The sequence below is a fragment of the Merops nubicus genome, unplaced genomic scaffold (assembly GCF_000691845.1).
Source record: "Merops nubicus isolate BGI_N331 unplaced genomic scaffold, ASM69184v1 scaffold1020, whole genome shotgun sequence".
NCBI lineage: Eukaryota > Metazoa > Chordata > Aves > Coraciiformes > Meropidae > Merops > Merops nubicus.
This window is the reverse complement of record NW_008584609.1, coordinates 46,148-62,658: the sequence shown is the minus strand read 5'-3', so window position 1 is coordinate 62,658 and position 16,511 is coordinate 46,148. Positions and strand designations below refer to the sequence as shown.

The 16,511-nt window shown below is 40.8% G+C and overlaps 1 protein-coding gene across 1 annotated transcript in view; it reads left to right on the top strand.

Moving 5' to 3' along the window:
* Positions 1-321: 321 nt before the first annotated feature.
* The window catches only part of LOC103777064 (ras GTPase-activating protein nGAP-like), a gene marked incomplete at its 3' end in the record, with an annotated part of 62,331 nt that continues 46,141 nt past the window's right edge, over positions 322-16,511 (top strand). The window contains 2 exon segments of the mRNA XM_008944605.1: positions 322-362; positions 3,033-3,154. Coding sequence (XP_008942853.1) covers positions 322-362; positions 3,033-3,154 — 163 coding nt within the window.

The following is a 16,511-nucleotide window of genomic DNA, read 5'->3' as shown; positions in this document are numbered from 1 at the left end:
CTCCTTCCCGGCGAGCCGGGGAGCCCAACGCAGCCTTGCGCTCGCCAGGCTCCGGCTCTGGCTCTTCTGCATTCCGAGCCGTCTGAGGCGGCGAGATCGCATCTGGCATGGTGGCGGGACCATGGTAGAGCTACTAGGATTACCGCAGGATGCAGTGCGCAGGTGAGATCCCTCCTGGCACGGGCCATGCAGGTAGGGGACCCGGCTGCCGCAGGGCTTCAGTGAGGCAGCGCTGGGTAGAAGGCACACAGGTATTTTGCTGGATGTTTAAAGTGACTGCCTTAAAGCAACTAGAAACTTTAAGGGTTTGGTGGCGGGACCATGGTAGAGCTACTAGGATTACCGCAGGATGCAGTGCGCAGGTGAGATCCCTCCTGGCACGGGCCATGCAGGTAGGGGACCCGGCTGCCGCAGGGCTTCAGTGAGGCAGCGCTGGGTAGAAGGCACACAGGTATTTTGCTGGATGTTTAAAGTGACTGCCTTAAAGCAACTAGAAACTTTAAGGGTTTTTTTTCCTGTTGCATGTATGTATCAACTCTTCCTCATTCTTTCATTTTTATACACAGGTTTTTAAAGAGACATTTACATGGATTTAATGGGAGGAATGGAAAAGTGGATTGTTGGTACTTCTGTGCTCACCAGTACAGAAATGACTTGTTAATATTCAAATATTGTGTAGATGTGAAGATAAGAAACAAGTTTTTTTTTATTGGCTTTCAAAGTTAAAAATCTTGTTTAACACTACTTAAATCATTATGTTTACTTTTCTCCCTCTCCCTGAAAGCTTTTAGTTACCTAAGCTAAGTCAGTATATTTTTATTTGCCATCAGATTTCTGGCTAAGGCCAGACATCATTCTTCAAGGCCACATTGTGGGAATGTTTTTCAGTGTTTACTTGTGGCTGGCGTTGCGTGATGTTTTCAGCATACGATATTGCCAGCCTTGCTTCCTGTCCTCCAGCAACTGATGGTAAATCAAAGCAGTTCAGGGAATCCTACAAGTTGCTCATAAAAACAAGAGGATTTTTTTTCTTTGCAATATAAAGGGCACTGCCTTAGTAATACTCCTAGCTTTTCTAGCAGGTTTTGTCTTAAGATGCATTGTTAAGTGATAGCAAGCTGGAAAGCATTTACATTTCATGTCTTTTGATACAGTTAAGCATTTTTCAGTAGCTACAAAAGCAATAAATGTTGTCTCAGGAGACCAGGACTGGAATCTCTTGAGTTAAATTTTTTTCTACTGTGGAAGCATCCCTTTAATAGGTACCGATTATGAAGTCCTCCTTAGTCATTTCCCTTCTCATCTGTAGACCAGGGAGAATACTAATTTACTAACTTGGAGAGGCTGTTTTTGTTAGCCTGAACCAATGAGGTTCTTCTGCAGCTGCTTTTGAATTACATGATCAGAAAATGAAAACCTTCTGCATTAACTTTTTTTTTTTCCACAAACACACGTTTCTTTCAAAAACAAGCAAACTTCTGGCAAACTTAATTAGAAAAGCTTAAGGCAACATAATCCTGGTCCTTTCCAATTTTCATTTAGGTGATTTTGGGGTGGTTACCAGGAGGTACCCTTTAGAATTTCCTGCCTCTTTTTGGAGCTTTTTCATACAATTTACATATTAATAGGGTGGTGAATTAAAAATACAATGCTGGGGAGTTCTGGAAGGCAGACGTGAGCAGCAACTTACATTCCTCTGGATTCTTCACGTCATGCTTAGCTTTATCTGGCACTCTGTGGGTGCTCTCGCTCTTTCTCTTTCTAAAATTTGTGGGGAGGGGAAAACAGTGTGATTGTAACAAATACTTGAGGTGACTTCTGTCTGAAAGATCTGTCATGGCTCTTTAAAACTCATGGGAACAGATCAACTTTGTTTGTATATAAGCAGGAGTTAGGGGCGTTATAGTATACTGAGGCTTGACCTGCTCCTTGCTATTTTCTCATGTCTTGGGAGTAAGTATTGCTCCAACTATGTAGCATTGGAAGTCAGAGAATCCTGTCATGCAGCAGAATGCAGGGTATGGATGGCATTTGTAAATGGCTCGTTGGCATCAAGAGGCAGCTTCATCTGCCAACCTGTAGAGGTACGTACTTTTTCAAAGCTTTAATTCCTCACAAAGGGAATACCTCCTTTTATCTTAATTTCTTGGCTAATTGGCATCAGAAAGCACAAACGTTTTTTAGGAGAGCTAATAATGGTTGGATTTGAAACTAGGCCAGTGGCAGAAGAGAGACCTTATGATCCCCTTCCATTTAATTTTCTGCGTATATGGATGAATGCTTCTAGCAAGGGAGGAGGAAAATCTGCAAGCAAATGATGAATGTAGAGCCAGTGCTTACAGTTTTAAGAGCGCAGTCTCCACGCATTAAAGGTCAACAGGCTTCAACTATGGATTTAACGGGAAACGGTGCCATGGTAAACAAACCTGCAGAACCTGGGCTGGGGAGTTGTGTGATAGTTGCTTATCTGAACAGCTACAAATAGCTACGGTGAGTCTGTGCAGAGTTGCCTTCCACAGCTGAACAGTGCTGCTCCTTAGGCAGTGGATCTGCTGTGGTGACACACAACATTGCATTTTTCTTCTCTTGCACCTGCAGTGAACTCTGCAGGGACTTCAGAGGGGCAATGTTGGGATGTGGATGCCTGCCAGAGACATGAAACAGCTCTGCTGATGCGTTTGCTTAGGGTAGGCCTCTGGGCAACCTTCAAAAGTGGCGCCAACCACAAGTGTTCAAAAATGCAAGTCTGACTTCAAAAAGAGGAGATTGAAAATATTACTTTGGAAATTAATTTTCCTGCTTGTTTCGATCCTTTGTGGAGCAGGCTTCAGTCAGATTTTCAAGCTCAGTACTACTCAAACTGTGAAAGCCAGGTCCTTTTTTCTAGAATAGAGGCTGTAATCATCTCTACATTTGTTTGGTTGCAAGGTAGTGACTACAGGAAAAATGGCAAATGTACAAAATACAGTGTATTTCTAATGCCAGATTTCACAGCAGTCATGCTCTTAAAGCCTGGTTCTGGTATCTCCTAGGGCAACTCTTAAAATGTTGGCTATATTTCTCCAGGGCAACCCTCGTCAGAGTGCCCAAGAAGAATCTTTAGGATATTGCATCAGTAAGAAGTTAAGCCCTTGTCCACAAGATGGAGGACTTGGTATGTCCTTGTAAAAATTCCCTAAACTATGTAGTCTCTTACCTCACTGTGTTTTCTTGCTTCACCACTAAATTTGGTCCCTAATTTGGAAACAGATTAAAGAAACCCTTCCATGTACTGCCTTTCTTGTACAGATCTCTAGTGTTTGGGAAGGCCTTGGGCTTTGGCAGTTCCCTTATTTTGATGCTTACACAGAGATTAACATGGTATTCCTATAAACACAGGTGAAACGGAGTAGTAAGAGGGAGGGAGACCACATGATTCATAGGCAGGGGTAGGAAATCATATTGCTGATCATAACCACGCGTTCTCCAGAATGCTCCTGCTTCTCTGCTGCAGGCCTGGTAAGTGCAAGCTGCTTGCTTTTGGGCTACTAGACTAACAGCTTTTTGATGGTGGTTTTCTGTCTTGTTATCTGGCATTAGAAGTGCAGGTTATTGTGAATTAGTCTCTTTTTTTTTTTGTCTGTGCCAGTCACAGAGAATTCAACTCCCACTTGACGATGTTGGCAAAGCTGCGGTTTCTTGACATATAAAGGGAGCGAGCAGTGACCTCAGGGTGGAGTAAAGCTCCTTATTGGCACAGCACCCTCAACCCTGCTCTGCAAGAATTGCTGGTATTTAGTTTGTGCTGAAAACAAGCAAGTTGAACTTGTTGCGGGAGTGCTACAGAAAGCTGTTACCTTGTACTAAACCTTGTAGGAAGAGGGTTAATAATGCTCAACTTGATGGGGTGGTGTGGCAATTCCTACGTGATCTGACCAGAAGCTTAAGAACTCATATGGTCAGTAGAATATCATATATTGATCATGTTGAATTGCTTCCCAAAATACTTTGGAGCCATCTGTGCAGGGCTTTTGCATCCTGCTAGCACCAGAGTGTTGCAGACTGAGTGATAAAATGTTTAGTTCTCTCGCATTTGAAACAGTTTTTCTCAGAATTGTAGTTCTTTGCTATCTATGTAAGCATGTCTAGTCATAGGAGGAAAAAAACAAACAAACAAACAAAACAAACCAAAACAAACAAACAAAAAAAAGACAAAATGCACAGCAAAATCCCAAGCAAAAAAAAAATGGTCACCACCCAAACGCCAGCTGTCACCAGGATGTTCTTTCATTTCTTTTCTTGTTGAAGATGTCATCCCAATAACAGTCTAAATAAGAAAAATCATTCCTGGTGTATTCCATGCTCTGGTTAGGGTTATATGCTCAAGGAAAAACAGTAGGTCAGAAAGTCATAGTAGAGACATCTATGAGTGATGGCAGCATTCCAACAAAACTGCCTTAATTATTTTCACTTGCTTTTTTTTTTTTTTTTTTTCTTCCTGAATTTGTGGCACTTGTGAAGACATGAGTTGTGCAAACTGTGGCCTGCATGGTGAGCATGAAAAATTTTCTTCTTCCATGCCTGACTGCAGCTGCGTTCATGGGGACATGTTTTGTTGTCCCAACAGCAACTTGAGAGGACAGGTTGGGCATCCCTTTTCCCCAAAAACCAGGCTGCTTGATGGCTCTTCTTGACAATTCATAGCACATCAATATCTTGAAGTGAAAGGATCACTCGAGGACAGTAATAACCTGTTAGACTGCCCACCCTGGGGACTATACCTGTCCCTACCAGTTACGTTACAGGAACTGGGAAGAATTATTTAAAAGCCACTTTTTCCATGGTATTCCAATATAATTTCTGATAAATCCATTTTACATTACATGCTTCTCCTTCTCTGTCTTTCTAATAAAGCTCCTTTACAATGATTTAGAACAGGTCAAATTTGAAGGGCCTTTCAGATCATATGTAAAATAGCAGTAGCGCTGTACCTGAACTCCTCAAGCAAGGCTTGTGCCTTTAGGGACAGGGCAGGGAGCAGGGTGTGCCTCGGATTACTGCCTACCTGCAGAGTGCTTTCTGGGCAGTTACTTTGTTTTTTTTTTCTTCTTAATACCTGGGAGATTTGGGATTACAGCCAGCAAAGCTTCCTTGATTGGAAATGTTGATTTTTCTATAACTGCTACTGGGTGATGGATATCTAGGGGATAAAAGGAAAGAAGCTGTGCTCCTGGTTTGGTGGGGCTGGGTTTTTTGTTTTAATCAAAAAATATTTGTGTTTGATTTTTTGCTGTTTTCCTTCCAGTAGGTCTACAAAATTAGTATTCTTTTTTGTTAACTTTTATCTTGGTTGTGTTTAAGCTGTACTTACATTTGAAGTTTGCATGTCTTGCAATCCTTGTTCAGAAAAACAATGTGATGCTGATATCACTTCAGACAGTGATTTCAGTCCTCGCAGTATCACCCTTTCTACAGCTTTAAAAGATGGAAGAGTTCTTGGATTTCTGGGCTGGATCTTCAGATGTGTGAAGCAGGTGGTATAACTGGCCTCAGTGGCTAGGTGGTCAGACCCAGAATGTTGATCTTTTCCATATTCTTCATCCATTCTCCAAGGTTTGGCACCTCGTGGGGCTTCTTAATTTTTCATTCAGGTTTAGCATTAAAGTAACATTTCTAATGCTAAATAACTTTAGAACTAACATAACATTTCTAGTAAAGATACTAGTTCAGAAATCCTTGTTTATATTGAAGTGTGTGAGACTCAGTTAATTTCAACATGTCACTTTCCCAGTGTTACTGACCAAGGGCTTCCATATCTGTCTTTGTGCTTTGCAAATCTGGGAAAGTGGGGTGTTTGCTTTGTTTTTCACAGCTCCATATTTCAAGGATACTTAGAGTTTGTTCTTTGTTTTGAACACTTGGGGATTTTAGTTGGAAGGAAAGAAGTTGAAGGTATTCACCATGAATACATTCTTGGGAAAAAAGTCATTGCATGACTACCAGGATCAGAAATTAAGTTGTCTTTACATACTGCTTGTTAAATACATAGCTGGATGTATTCATACTTTAATGCAAGATGTCTGTTTACATGAGGCATATGGTTCACAGTTTGGGCAGGCACTCCAGAGTGGATGACTCTGTAAATAATGTTGTGGTCCTAACTTGGAATTAAATTAGCTTAATGTTAATAGATACTTAAGACTACCATACTGGTAGCAGTATATGTTAGCTGATTCCCTTGGCTCTTCTGAGGATACCTGAAGCTGGACTGAGTACAGAAATATGACAAAACTGGTACTGGAAAACCTCATGTGCTTGTTTCATCAGGGGAGTTCTAAAAACCCAGCAGCTCTCCTCAGCAGGAAGGCTTTTGTCAGAGCTCACAGTGTTTCTGCTCATGTCACTGTTTTGTAATGTTGGCAAAGTGTTTTTCACTGGGAAGGTGGACAACAGTAACAAGTTGGTTTGACCTACAGTAGTAAAACTTTCCTATTGCTAGTTCTTCTGATTTTTGGAACTGGCTTACTTTGGGTTAATGTGGCCAAGAACCAAAATCACAGTAACTTGCTTATTCTTCATTTATAGTAATTGGTTGAAGATCAAATGATCTTTCGTGCTGTATGTGAGCTGCATGATGATTCCTTCTGTGCTTACCTCCGTGGCCTCTAGATAGAGCCAAGTTTCTTTCCTTTCACAGTGCTGGTCATTCTCTGAAGCGTGGGTTGCAGGGAGTCTCACTCACTCTGTTCATCTGCCGATGGTTTGACTCCCAGTCTTCCTGCTCTCCTGGAGCATCTCTTTATTAATACCTCCTGGAGGAAAAAAATATAGGGGTGTGTGGTCTTAGATTCAGTAAAACTTTGTTCTGTTGGTGGGTAGAGTCAGCAGTGTGAAGGATTCATCTTCAGCCCCTTCAGCATTACAGCCTTGCATCAGTTTTGCCAGGAAAACACAACACTGGGATCTAGAGAGGGAACTGGGGCAGGCATCCTTCTAAAAAAAAAAAACATCTTGTTTATGTTGTGTTGGAGTGTTGAGGAGGGAAATATTATGGAAAAATTGAAGACTTCTTTCAAAAGTACTTTAAAAATCAGCTCCTTATCAAATTGCTTCATAGGCTTCCGACAGCTTTTTTTTTTCCTTTAACCTCAAAAGCATGTCTATAATTCTAAGATACTGTGTATATTCAAAATAGTTCATGTGCACCAAGGAAGCACAGTGTAATAGGATGGCTCTTAAGACATAGCGTGCTCTTATGGAAAAGGTTTTGAAGCATTGGTTCCATTCGTATACATAGTCGTATCTGCTTATTCCAGGGGAGGTATAAGTCGACTTCTATGCTGGTGTCATTCTTTGTGTCCAACTAAACTGACTTAAGTGAATTTTGGCTGAAAGGCCCATGACTAAACTTAAATATTTAGCCATTTTGAAGTGTTTGTGACAGGAACTTGCTGCTCCATTTCTGTAAAGATGAATAGCTAACCAAGGGGCCTGATGATTTTGCTAGGCAGGCCGGTGGGCTTGGAAGGGCTTTTTATAAAGGCTAGCCCCTTTGGATTTAGTTGAAACTTTCATTTCAGTTGCTGACCTGTTTGTCTCCAATGCCCTGTCAAAACTAAATGTGGAAATGGCTTCCTGACATTATTTAAAATGTCACCTGTACAAGGGAGCTCTTTCCTGTATTATTATATACTAGAGAACTTCAAGGTTTGTTGATTTTTCTCACCTTCATTTTGAGCCTTTCTGTCCCTATTTATCTTTTCAGGCTGTCAGCAGGCACAGCTTTCTCTGCCCCTGGATTCCTCACTGCTCTGCCTCCCTTCTGAGTAACCAGTAGGTTAACAACTGATCTCAGCTGAGTGTGGAATAATAGTGCTGTTCACTGTGGAAAGTAAGGGGAATTATTACCCTGGTAAAAGATAATATTGCATCAGTGCTGTGGCATGTAGAGGTTGTCATCTTCAGCTGGATGAGAGGTGTTGAGAGTGAGTGCTGAAGATCACTGACTGTGCTAAAATCATTTCATTAAGCAATCTGAAAGGATAAAATACTAGATGATAATGTGTATGTGTGGGCTGGTACTTCATCAGCACAGTTTCACTTTCCACGACAGAATGGTGTGGCTTAAAGAGAGACCTGAGTGTCCCATCTTTTTTTCTTTCTTTCTTCTTCCTTTTTTTTTTTTTTTTTTTTAAATAAAAAGTATTTTCTGTGAACTTTGTAATGTTACAACAGGGCAGCCAACAGCTTCTCATGTCTGACGTAAACGTGCAATGCTGGTCAGAGTTTGTTCATAGGATTGTGTCACGGTATTATACCCTGGTTTTGCTTATGTAGCTTAAGCCAGGGAGTTATCCATGTCACAAAATAATTGTGAATCCTTCCAGTGTGGTTTCATAAGACACAATGTGTTTCTCAGCCTTATCCATCTAGATGCTCTTGAACTAGACTGTAGTGTGGTTAGAAGGCTGATCTATTGGCATACCACTTCAAAAAGCAACATTACTTTTGTTATAGGTAGGTATTTTATTTAATGCAGGAAACAGAACCCTTTGCATATAGAATTGACATTTTTAGATGTCTGGGAAACTTATTTTCAAGCTAGTTTTCTTGTTCTGTGCTGTGGCGTTGAATACAGTTGGAAAGTTATTAGTGCTTTGTGTTTTTCTGGTGCAAAATGATTTGGAGGACTTTACTTTTCCCCTGACGGACAGGTGTAGGGATGAGTAATTTTGTCCAGTACATATGACATTGATCCAGGAGAAGGAGATGTTAATTTTTTTCTTGTGGATCAACGAGTGCTGCAACCTCAGCTAGCTATTTTATATATCTCTGCCTGCCTGGTTTTTGTGAGAAAATTTGCCCTATCCCAGCCCACTGTTCTGATGGAAGTGTTTCATTTTTCAAGTGTGCAAATACCCTGTCTTTATTCACTCCTAAATTAGCTGTAAAACATTTTAATAAGAATGACTTGGGTGTACAATGTCTGATGTCTGTTGCTGTGAAGACATCATCTAGTGACTATAGCAATATCCATCCATCAGTCCATCAAAGCCTGTCCCTAGTGCAAGTAAGATCCATTTTTCCTCTTCTTGTAAGTGCCTCGTGCAGAGAACGTTAATACATTATGATTTATAACACTACCACGACTTTGTGCTTATGAAGCATCTGCATCAGAAGGAATCTGTGCTCTATTATTTGCGTATATTATGAATTATCATTTACTAAAATTCCTGTAGAAAAATCTGAGTATTCATGCTTCTATGTAGTTCCACTTATCAAGAATGCTAATTTTTAAATCCACGGGGTGGCAAAGCTGCTTAGCTTCATAGGTCTCAAAATCCTAACTGTAGGAGGGTGACATTCCTGACAACTGCAGAAAGGAGCAGGAGCTCATTCGCTGATGGTAATGCAAAGAATTACCAGTTGGGGATGTATACAAGTTTTAAACAGTTTGTTTATATAAGAGGTTTCAAAGCATAAGGGCTTGATTTAATTTTCAGCCATGTAGACTCATAGGGTTTTGGAACTCAGGGGTGAGGGAGATGAACCCAAACACTTTGAAGGAGTTTTCTCATGTTTTCACCTGGTATTCTGTTCAGTTATCAGTGCTAATTCTGGAAAACAGCAGTCTCTAAAAACAGAGATTAGCTGTTTCTTACTCCTGGTTTTTGGCTTTTTTAATTACTACTTTGGTGATCTCTCCCACCTTTTCTATATGTTCACGTTTTGCATACATCTGCTCTGGTCAAGAGAACAATTTGTATTTGTATTGATTCAACAGACCTTTTTCCAGTGTAGGTCGGTCTTGCAGCATGAAAATAGGTTAGTCATGTTTTGAATATTCCTCTCATGCTCATCTGCAGCTTATCTCAAAAACTGGCTGTCCTGGAAAATTCGGACAAGACTTTTTGAAAGCTTTTTGTAAGCTCTAGAGCACAAGACCTGCTTTTAAGGTGGAGAAAGACAAATTTAAGAAGCTATTCATAGTGTTTCTTCTTGCCTGTGGCAAGCTTTAGTGGGAGACCTGCACTACATCCCTCCTGCAGTTGTGGAGTAAGTGTAGTCTCTGGTTTTCTTGCACAGCAAAAGAGCTAAAAACTAAAATCAATGCTACAGAGGAGTTTCAAGGTACTTCTGAAGTGATTGTTTGAAACTAGATATTCAAAGGTGGTAACTAGAATGGGTATTTTTGCTACTGGTGTCTGATAATGGAGAGTATCAAAGCATACAAATGTCAACCAGTGCCCAGTGATTGGGAGATGAGACTGGATATATTTATTCTTGGAACTAAGGAATAAATTGCTGAGCACAAGTGGAGTTGACCATTGGAGCAGCTTACCAAGGGAACAAACCATGCTCTTCAGGTCTCTGCAGTGTCTGTTTACAATCCAATGTCCTTTTTTTCTGGAAGACGTGGTTTTGTTCAACTAGAAATAACGCAATGAATGAATAAGAGTCACTGGGTGATGTTCTAAATGTGTTTCAAATCAGGTTAGATGGTTGTAATCATTATTTCTGCTTTTAAATCTTATGGATTTGGTGCTTATAAATGCCAGTGCTTATTCGATTTATCACTTTAAATTTCCTGGATTCCTGATGGGGTGTATTTGTGACTTAATTTCTTAGGAATACTTTTCAGGTCATGCTTCTGTTCTGATGCGTATCTCCACCTTCTGACAGGCCATTGCAAACCTGTTAAACCACACAAAAAGTAGATTAATAGTAGGGAAGTACTTACGCAGGTTTCCCCCCCCTCCCCTCTGTGTGTTGCTCCAGGAACATTAATGCACAGGAGAGGTCAGCATATGAAAAACTTGAATGCCTCTTTCAGTTCCTAGTCACATCCTCCTGACTGAAGCATTTGCCAGTTCTGCCTCCATTGTTTTACAAAGGTTTTAATGTTCCCGTATTTTAAAGTACTATAATAAGCCAGTTCCATATTTGATATTTAATATGCTTCTGTTATCCTGAACATTATAAAACATTGAGAGGGATGAATAAAGATAAATTACGATATCAGATGAGGTGGCTAGGGAGGAAAACAGTATCTGTATGCCTAGAAAGGATGTAAAATTGGTAAGCATTCATGGGAAATCAATAATCTTAACATTGTTTTCTCTACAATCTATTATTTATGGAGTTAATCGTTAATATTGCAAAGTAAACCATTTTTAAACGAAAGGACAGTCAGGTGGTTGTAGCATAGTATTTGTTTCACAGGAAACTACAAGGAAGGAAGTAGATTTTTTGTTTCATATTGACCAACAAGACAGAAGAAATAGCCATCTAATCCTTTCTTTGATCTTTTTTTTAAATTCCACTGTTATTGCAAGCAGATTTACGTCATCAGTTTGCACAGCTTTAACGAAAGAAGATTCTACTTGTACAAGTTGGACAAAGCGTGATCTTCCCACACACAGAGTAAAATTTGTTGGAGAAGCTTGTTTTGTCAAAAAAGTCTGCTATTTTTTGCATAGGTGGGGAATACATTTGATGTCTTTCTATCGTCAGATTTTATGTTACCTAGGAAATGGTTTTGGTTTTTTATTCCTCTGTTCATATTGGGGGTGGAGGCATGTGCTTTTTCAGTGTGAACAGAAGTCCTGCTTGGCTAACTCTTGAATGCTGCTGTGGTATCTCACTCCTGTCCCGTGTTCCCTCATTAATTGTGAATTCTGTATAGCATCTGCCCTGCCTGGCAGGTGTTTTATGAAAAAATCTGTCCTGCACAAACAATACTTGCTACAGTTTGTCTTAGTAATTGGAATTTTCTTCCCTGCTGGGACCTGATAGCTCCTCTTCTTCATTTGTTGGTTGGTATCTAATTCTTCGCCTTGCTGATCTAATGGCTTTTTGTTGTGGCTGCTTTGGCTTGGGTTTTAGTCAGTGGTCAGCAAGTGTCCTAGTTTGCAGTACAGATTGGCAACTGTATAAATTATTTAAAATCAAGACAGGTTCGGAAAATGGTGAACAAAAGGCAGCTGTCTCTTTAAAGAGTGCAGTTTGATCAGAGCATCAGCTCCATCCCCTGAGGACAAAGGCAATTTTGATTTGTGGGGCCCAGGAGCCCCTCACTTACCGGGATTCGTGTCTGCTCGTGCATGTGTAAACCTGTAAAATGCTCTTTTGTGCAGAATAAATCATATGCTATAAATCCTGTACAATTAAATGTGACCCTTTGTGAAGTCACAATGACAAGTCTTCCTTGCGGAGCTATGCAGAGCAAGCTCGCTGTCTAGACAGAGCGGGATTATTTCCCATTTCTCTCTTTTCTTTTTCTTTTTGTGAAAGAAAGAACCAACCATGACTTCTTTAAACCCCCAAGAACATCGGTGTCTCCTTACCTCTTTCTCCTTTGCCCCGTTGCAGTGGAGGCTGAAGCCCAGCGGGGCTGCGACTCTGCTCGGTGCTGAGGAAGAGGAGCAGTTCCCCTCGCTCTAATGCTGCTGTTGGCAGTTCAGAGCAGATTCCATTATTGCCGATCAATGCTGCCGCCATGCAGGAGGAGGAGGGGAGAGGGAGGGGGGGAGCTTCCTATTCACAGATTGATCAACCTGCCATTGCATGAACAAATTCATTGTAAGAAAGGCTGGGATGCTGTTACAATAGCTGGAACGGGAAGGGGCTTGTAAACAGGGGAATGCAGGCTCTTCAGTGGTGGTGAAGGTATTTAAATTGCCTCTAAGCTTGCTGGTTTTTTTCTTTTAGCATAAAGCATAATACCTGAGCTTACAAACAAAGCCAACACTGTAAGGAGTGACAGGAATATATTACACTTGGCTGATGAGCTATTGTGCTGACTTATTTGGGCTTCTTCAGCACTGAGACCTATTTATTCTTTTTACTTAAACTGATTCTGTCATAACCTGCTACCTCTTTTGGATTTGAAAAACCTCAGCTTCCCCTGCTCCCTGTTTTTTGCCTCCTTTCTGTTCCTGCTTGAACTGAAACCTGACACAAAGGGACAACAAGTATCCCAGTTAAAGCTCCCACCCATGCCTGCTTTGTCAGTATGGGCTGTCAGATGTAAGGCTGAGAGAACAGGGCAGGATCACATTCTTATGTTGTCGGTGTAGGCAATAACTGGAGTACTGGAATCCCAAGACCATCATCTCCTCCCCACCCTTCCTACCCTGCTTCGTTCACTTCTTGTTTTCTGTATGGAAAAGTTTTCTGGCTGGAGAATGAGTCTTCTTTCTCCTGGGGATGTGGCCGAATGGCTGGATAGCAGCACAGAAGATGAGAAAAGCCTTCTCTCGTTTCTTGGTACGGTAGGGTACTAACTGTATTTTTTTTTTTTTTTTTAACACTTTACTGGGAAGCCTTTGCCCTGGTGTGTAATTTCCGCAGTCCTTCAGTTACCTGTCATTCTTTCTTTCTAAAAGCTTTTAAGAGGCATGAAATTGTGAATTAAACCTGGTTACAGTCTGTTTGAAATACTTGAAAACACATTGGGCAAAGGTCAAAGTATAAATGGGCATGTGCCACACAGAAAATTGTTTCTGGACTGAGCAATGTTACTTATTGGTCTGGTTTTCTCCTCTGTGCCATTTGACCAGCTGATTGCTGTGTTCAGCCTACTTCCACTCATTTCTATCAGCTTGCCTACAACTGAACTTCTCAGCTATGTGGGAATAATAAGATAAATCAGAGGAGACTGCTGGAATTTTTTCTTCTTAAGAGAAATGGTTGGATGCATTTAGAATAAAAATTTCAGCCAAGGGATCAGGTACTTCTTTAACCTAGGAATTAATTGTGGGGAGTACAATCAAACAATCCTGTGCTCTGTTTCTGGATACTTATGTTTAATGGCATTCAGGTAGAAAATTGAAACTATTTTATTTATATTCCAGCCTAAATAGCACTAAGAGGTTGAAAATGTTTGAAACAGAAATCACCTACAGAAGCTAGTTACTGTTTTGTTTTTCCCTTTGAGTTGTTGCTGTGTCAAACTTGTTGTTTGGTTTTGTTCTTTTAAGCCCATCTCCACAAATGATTCTGTCTCTCTCCTTAATGTTTTCTGTTGTTCTCAAGATGCAGTCTGTTTTCAGTTTCAATAATTTCTAGGTACAGAGTTGCTCAGTGGGCTGCTGATACATGTGCCCCTTTTCCTTTCCATGGACTATTTAAAATAAGGTTTGTTATAATAGCTGCTATAATATCCTCCCAGCCCCCAGCTCCCAGCCAAGAGACAGCCGTCACTGTTGTGATTATGGATCGTTGACTGACAGTCACATAGGCAACAGCCAATCCAGATGCTGGTTTTGCTCCCAGTTTTGTTGTCCTCCATCCAGACCACAGGCAGGTACCTGGCTATGCTCTTTTCAGCAGATAGTTCACACTAGTCTCTCTATGGTAAGCAGTTCTCTTACTTAGCAGATCCAGGACAGTACACAATGTGAAAGGAAAATAAGGGACCCTCACAGAGTCTGATCACTTTGCTAACCCTCATCACTGTGTGCTGTGGCCTTCTTTGGGAATCACGCCCCAGAAACACCAGGAAGTATCTATTCAGCCTGGAGTCTGAAGGATGTCAAGAGCTGAGCTATTCAAGGCAGCATTTTTTGCCTCTGAGTACATATTATTATTTAAATTACCTTATTCTTTTGTCTTAAAGAGATACTGACTCCTAGATGGTGTGTTAACTCAGGTGCCATGTTTAAGGTTCAGAGACATCCCTCAGATGTCTACAGTATGTTGGGATTTTTTTCTTTTTTTGTGTCCAGCATTCTTATTGCTCGGGGGCAAAATCCTGCCATAGTGAGCAAGAGGTACTGAAGCTTAGAGCAAGCTTCTGGCCCATGGAGAGGAACAGGGAGGAGCTGTCGGGCTTTGACGCGCCCAAGAGCCAGTGACTTGTGAGAAGATCCCGATAAGCGACGCAAAGGATCGCTCTGTGCGGAATGCCTTGATTCACTGCCCTTTTTCCAGAGAGGAAAAACATTGGGTTTGAAAGCCGTGGCTCAAGGCTGTTGTTTAATGAGGATAATAAATATTGATACCATGCTAATGTGTGTCTAAGTCATGAGCCTCTAAACAAATTACATTGCGGGAATGAGTTACCGTGCATCAGCTGATCTGCGTTAATTGTCTGTGTGCAATCTCTCTGCAGCAAACACAAGGTAATTTGAATTAGCAGGGGCAGTCCAAGATCGTTATGAACTAACGAGGACATCAACATCTCCAGGTCATGTGCAGTAGCTCCTTGTGTCTGCTTTTGTGTTGGCACAGTTGTCCAGGCAATGTGTGTTGCTGTGCGTAGAGTCAACTGTTAAAGGAGGCTTTACAGGCTGCTGCAGGAGGAGGTTAAAAAAGGGGCAGCTAGTCCCAGTTTTGTATGGCCACGCACATCATGCATAGGATGTGTTGAACAGTTTAGGGACATGCATCTGTTTCATTTCTGACGTTTGCAGAGCTGGAGGATTCGTTCCTCCACCTCAAAGCAAATGCATCGGTCTAATAACAGCTGATGTTGTACTCACTAAATGCCACATATGGTTTCCTCAGAACATTCTGAAAAAAGAAATTGTGAAAGTCAGTACTTGAAAGCAAAAAATTATTTTCTTGTATGATATTCTTGCCCTTTCTCCCAATGTGTTCTGTATATTCATCTGCTTTGCGTGTTAGGTCTCATCTTTCAGACTGTAAAATTCTTTAGGAATCAGTGACTTAAATGTCTTTTAAGGGACTTAGACTGTAATTCAGGTTGTTTGCTATGCACCTTCTGAAGTGGGCACTAGTTCAATTACACCTCTTTTATATGCCACCACAATGCAAGTGTCTAACAGCAACAGAATAACCTCTCTGTAAATTAAAAAACTTTGATGTTTGCCTGGATCATCTTGCAAGATTTGTCCCATTGATTCAATCTCTAGTAAAACACAGGATCTTCTTTTGCAACCCCTGCTAATACACTGGCCGAGTTTTTGATCATAATTGGCATCTGGCAGTTGTTTGAGGATGGAGTTCTCCAGCCATTGAGCTTTGCAGTTTCCTTTGTATTTCTTTTTCCAGGCTTCATAGCTTTTGTACACTTTAGTATATGGATATATTCTCTCTGATGTATCTTCTTGTGGCTTTTTTCCCCATCTAGTTGTCTTGATAAACAAGGAAAAGCTATCACTGCAAGTTTCTGTTTTCTCCTTTAAGTTACGCCTTGTAGAATTTGCATAATGTATTTTAGGCAGAACATGAACTTGGACTTCAGGACTTAAGACGGGTGGGGGGTGGGTTGTTTGCTTTTGCCCTAAGCTTCTTACATAGGCATTTAATTACATTTTTATGACAATCTGTGAATGGGGCCTAAGTCTGAATTCTCCTCAGGTGAGCAAAATGAGGGAGAATGCTTAGTTCAAGATAAAACATTAACATTTTTATTTATTTTTATATGAGTCTTCCTATTTCATTAGGTAATATTCATCTGACAGATGCTGCTCAGACATTTCTACTTCCTCTTCCTGTTCCTTCTTATATATCTTCTAATGCTATCTTTCTGCTTTTTATTACTGTCTCCAATTTTGACCGTTGGT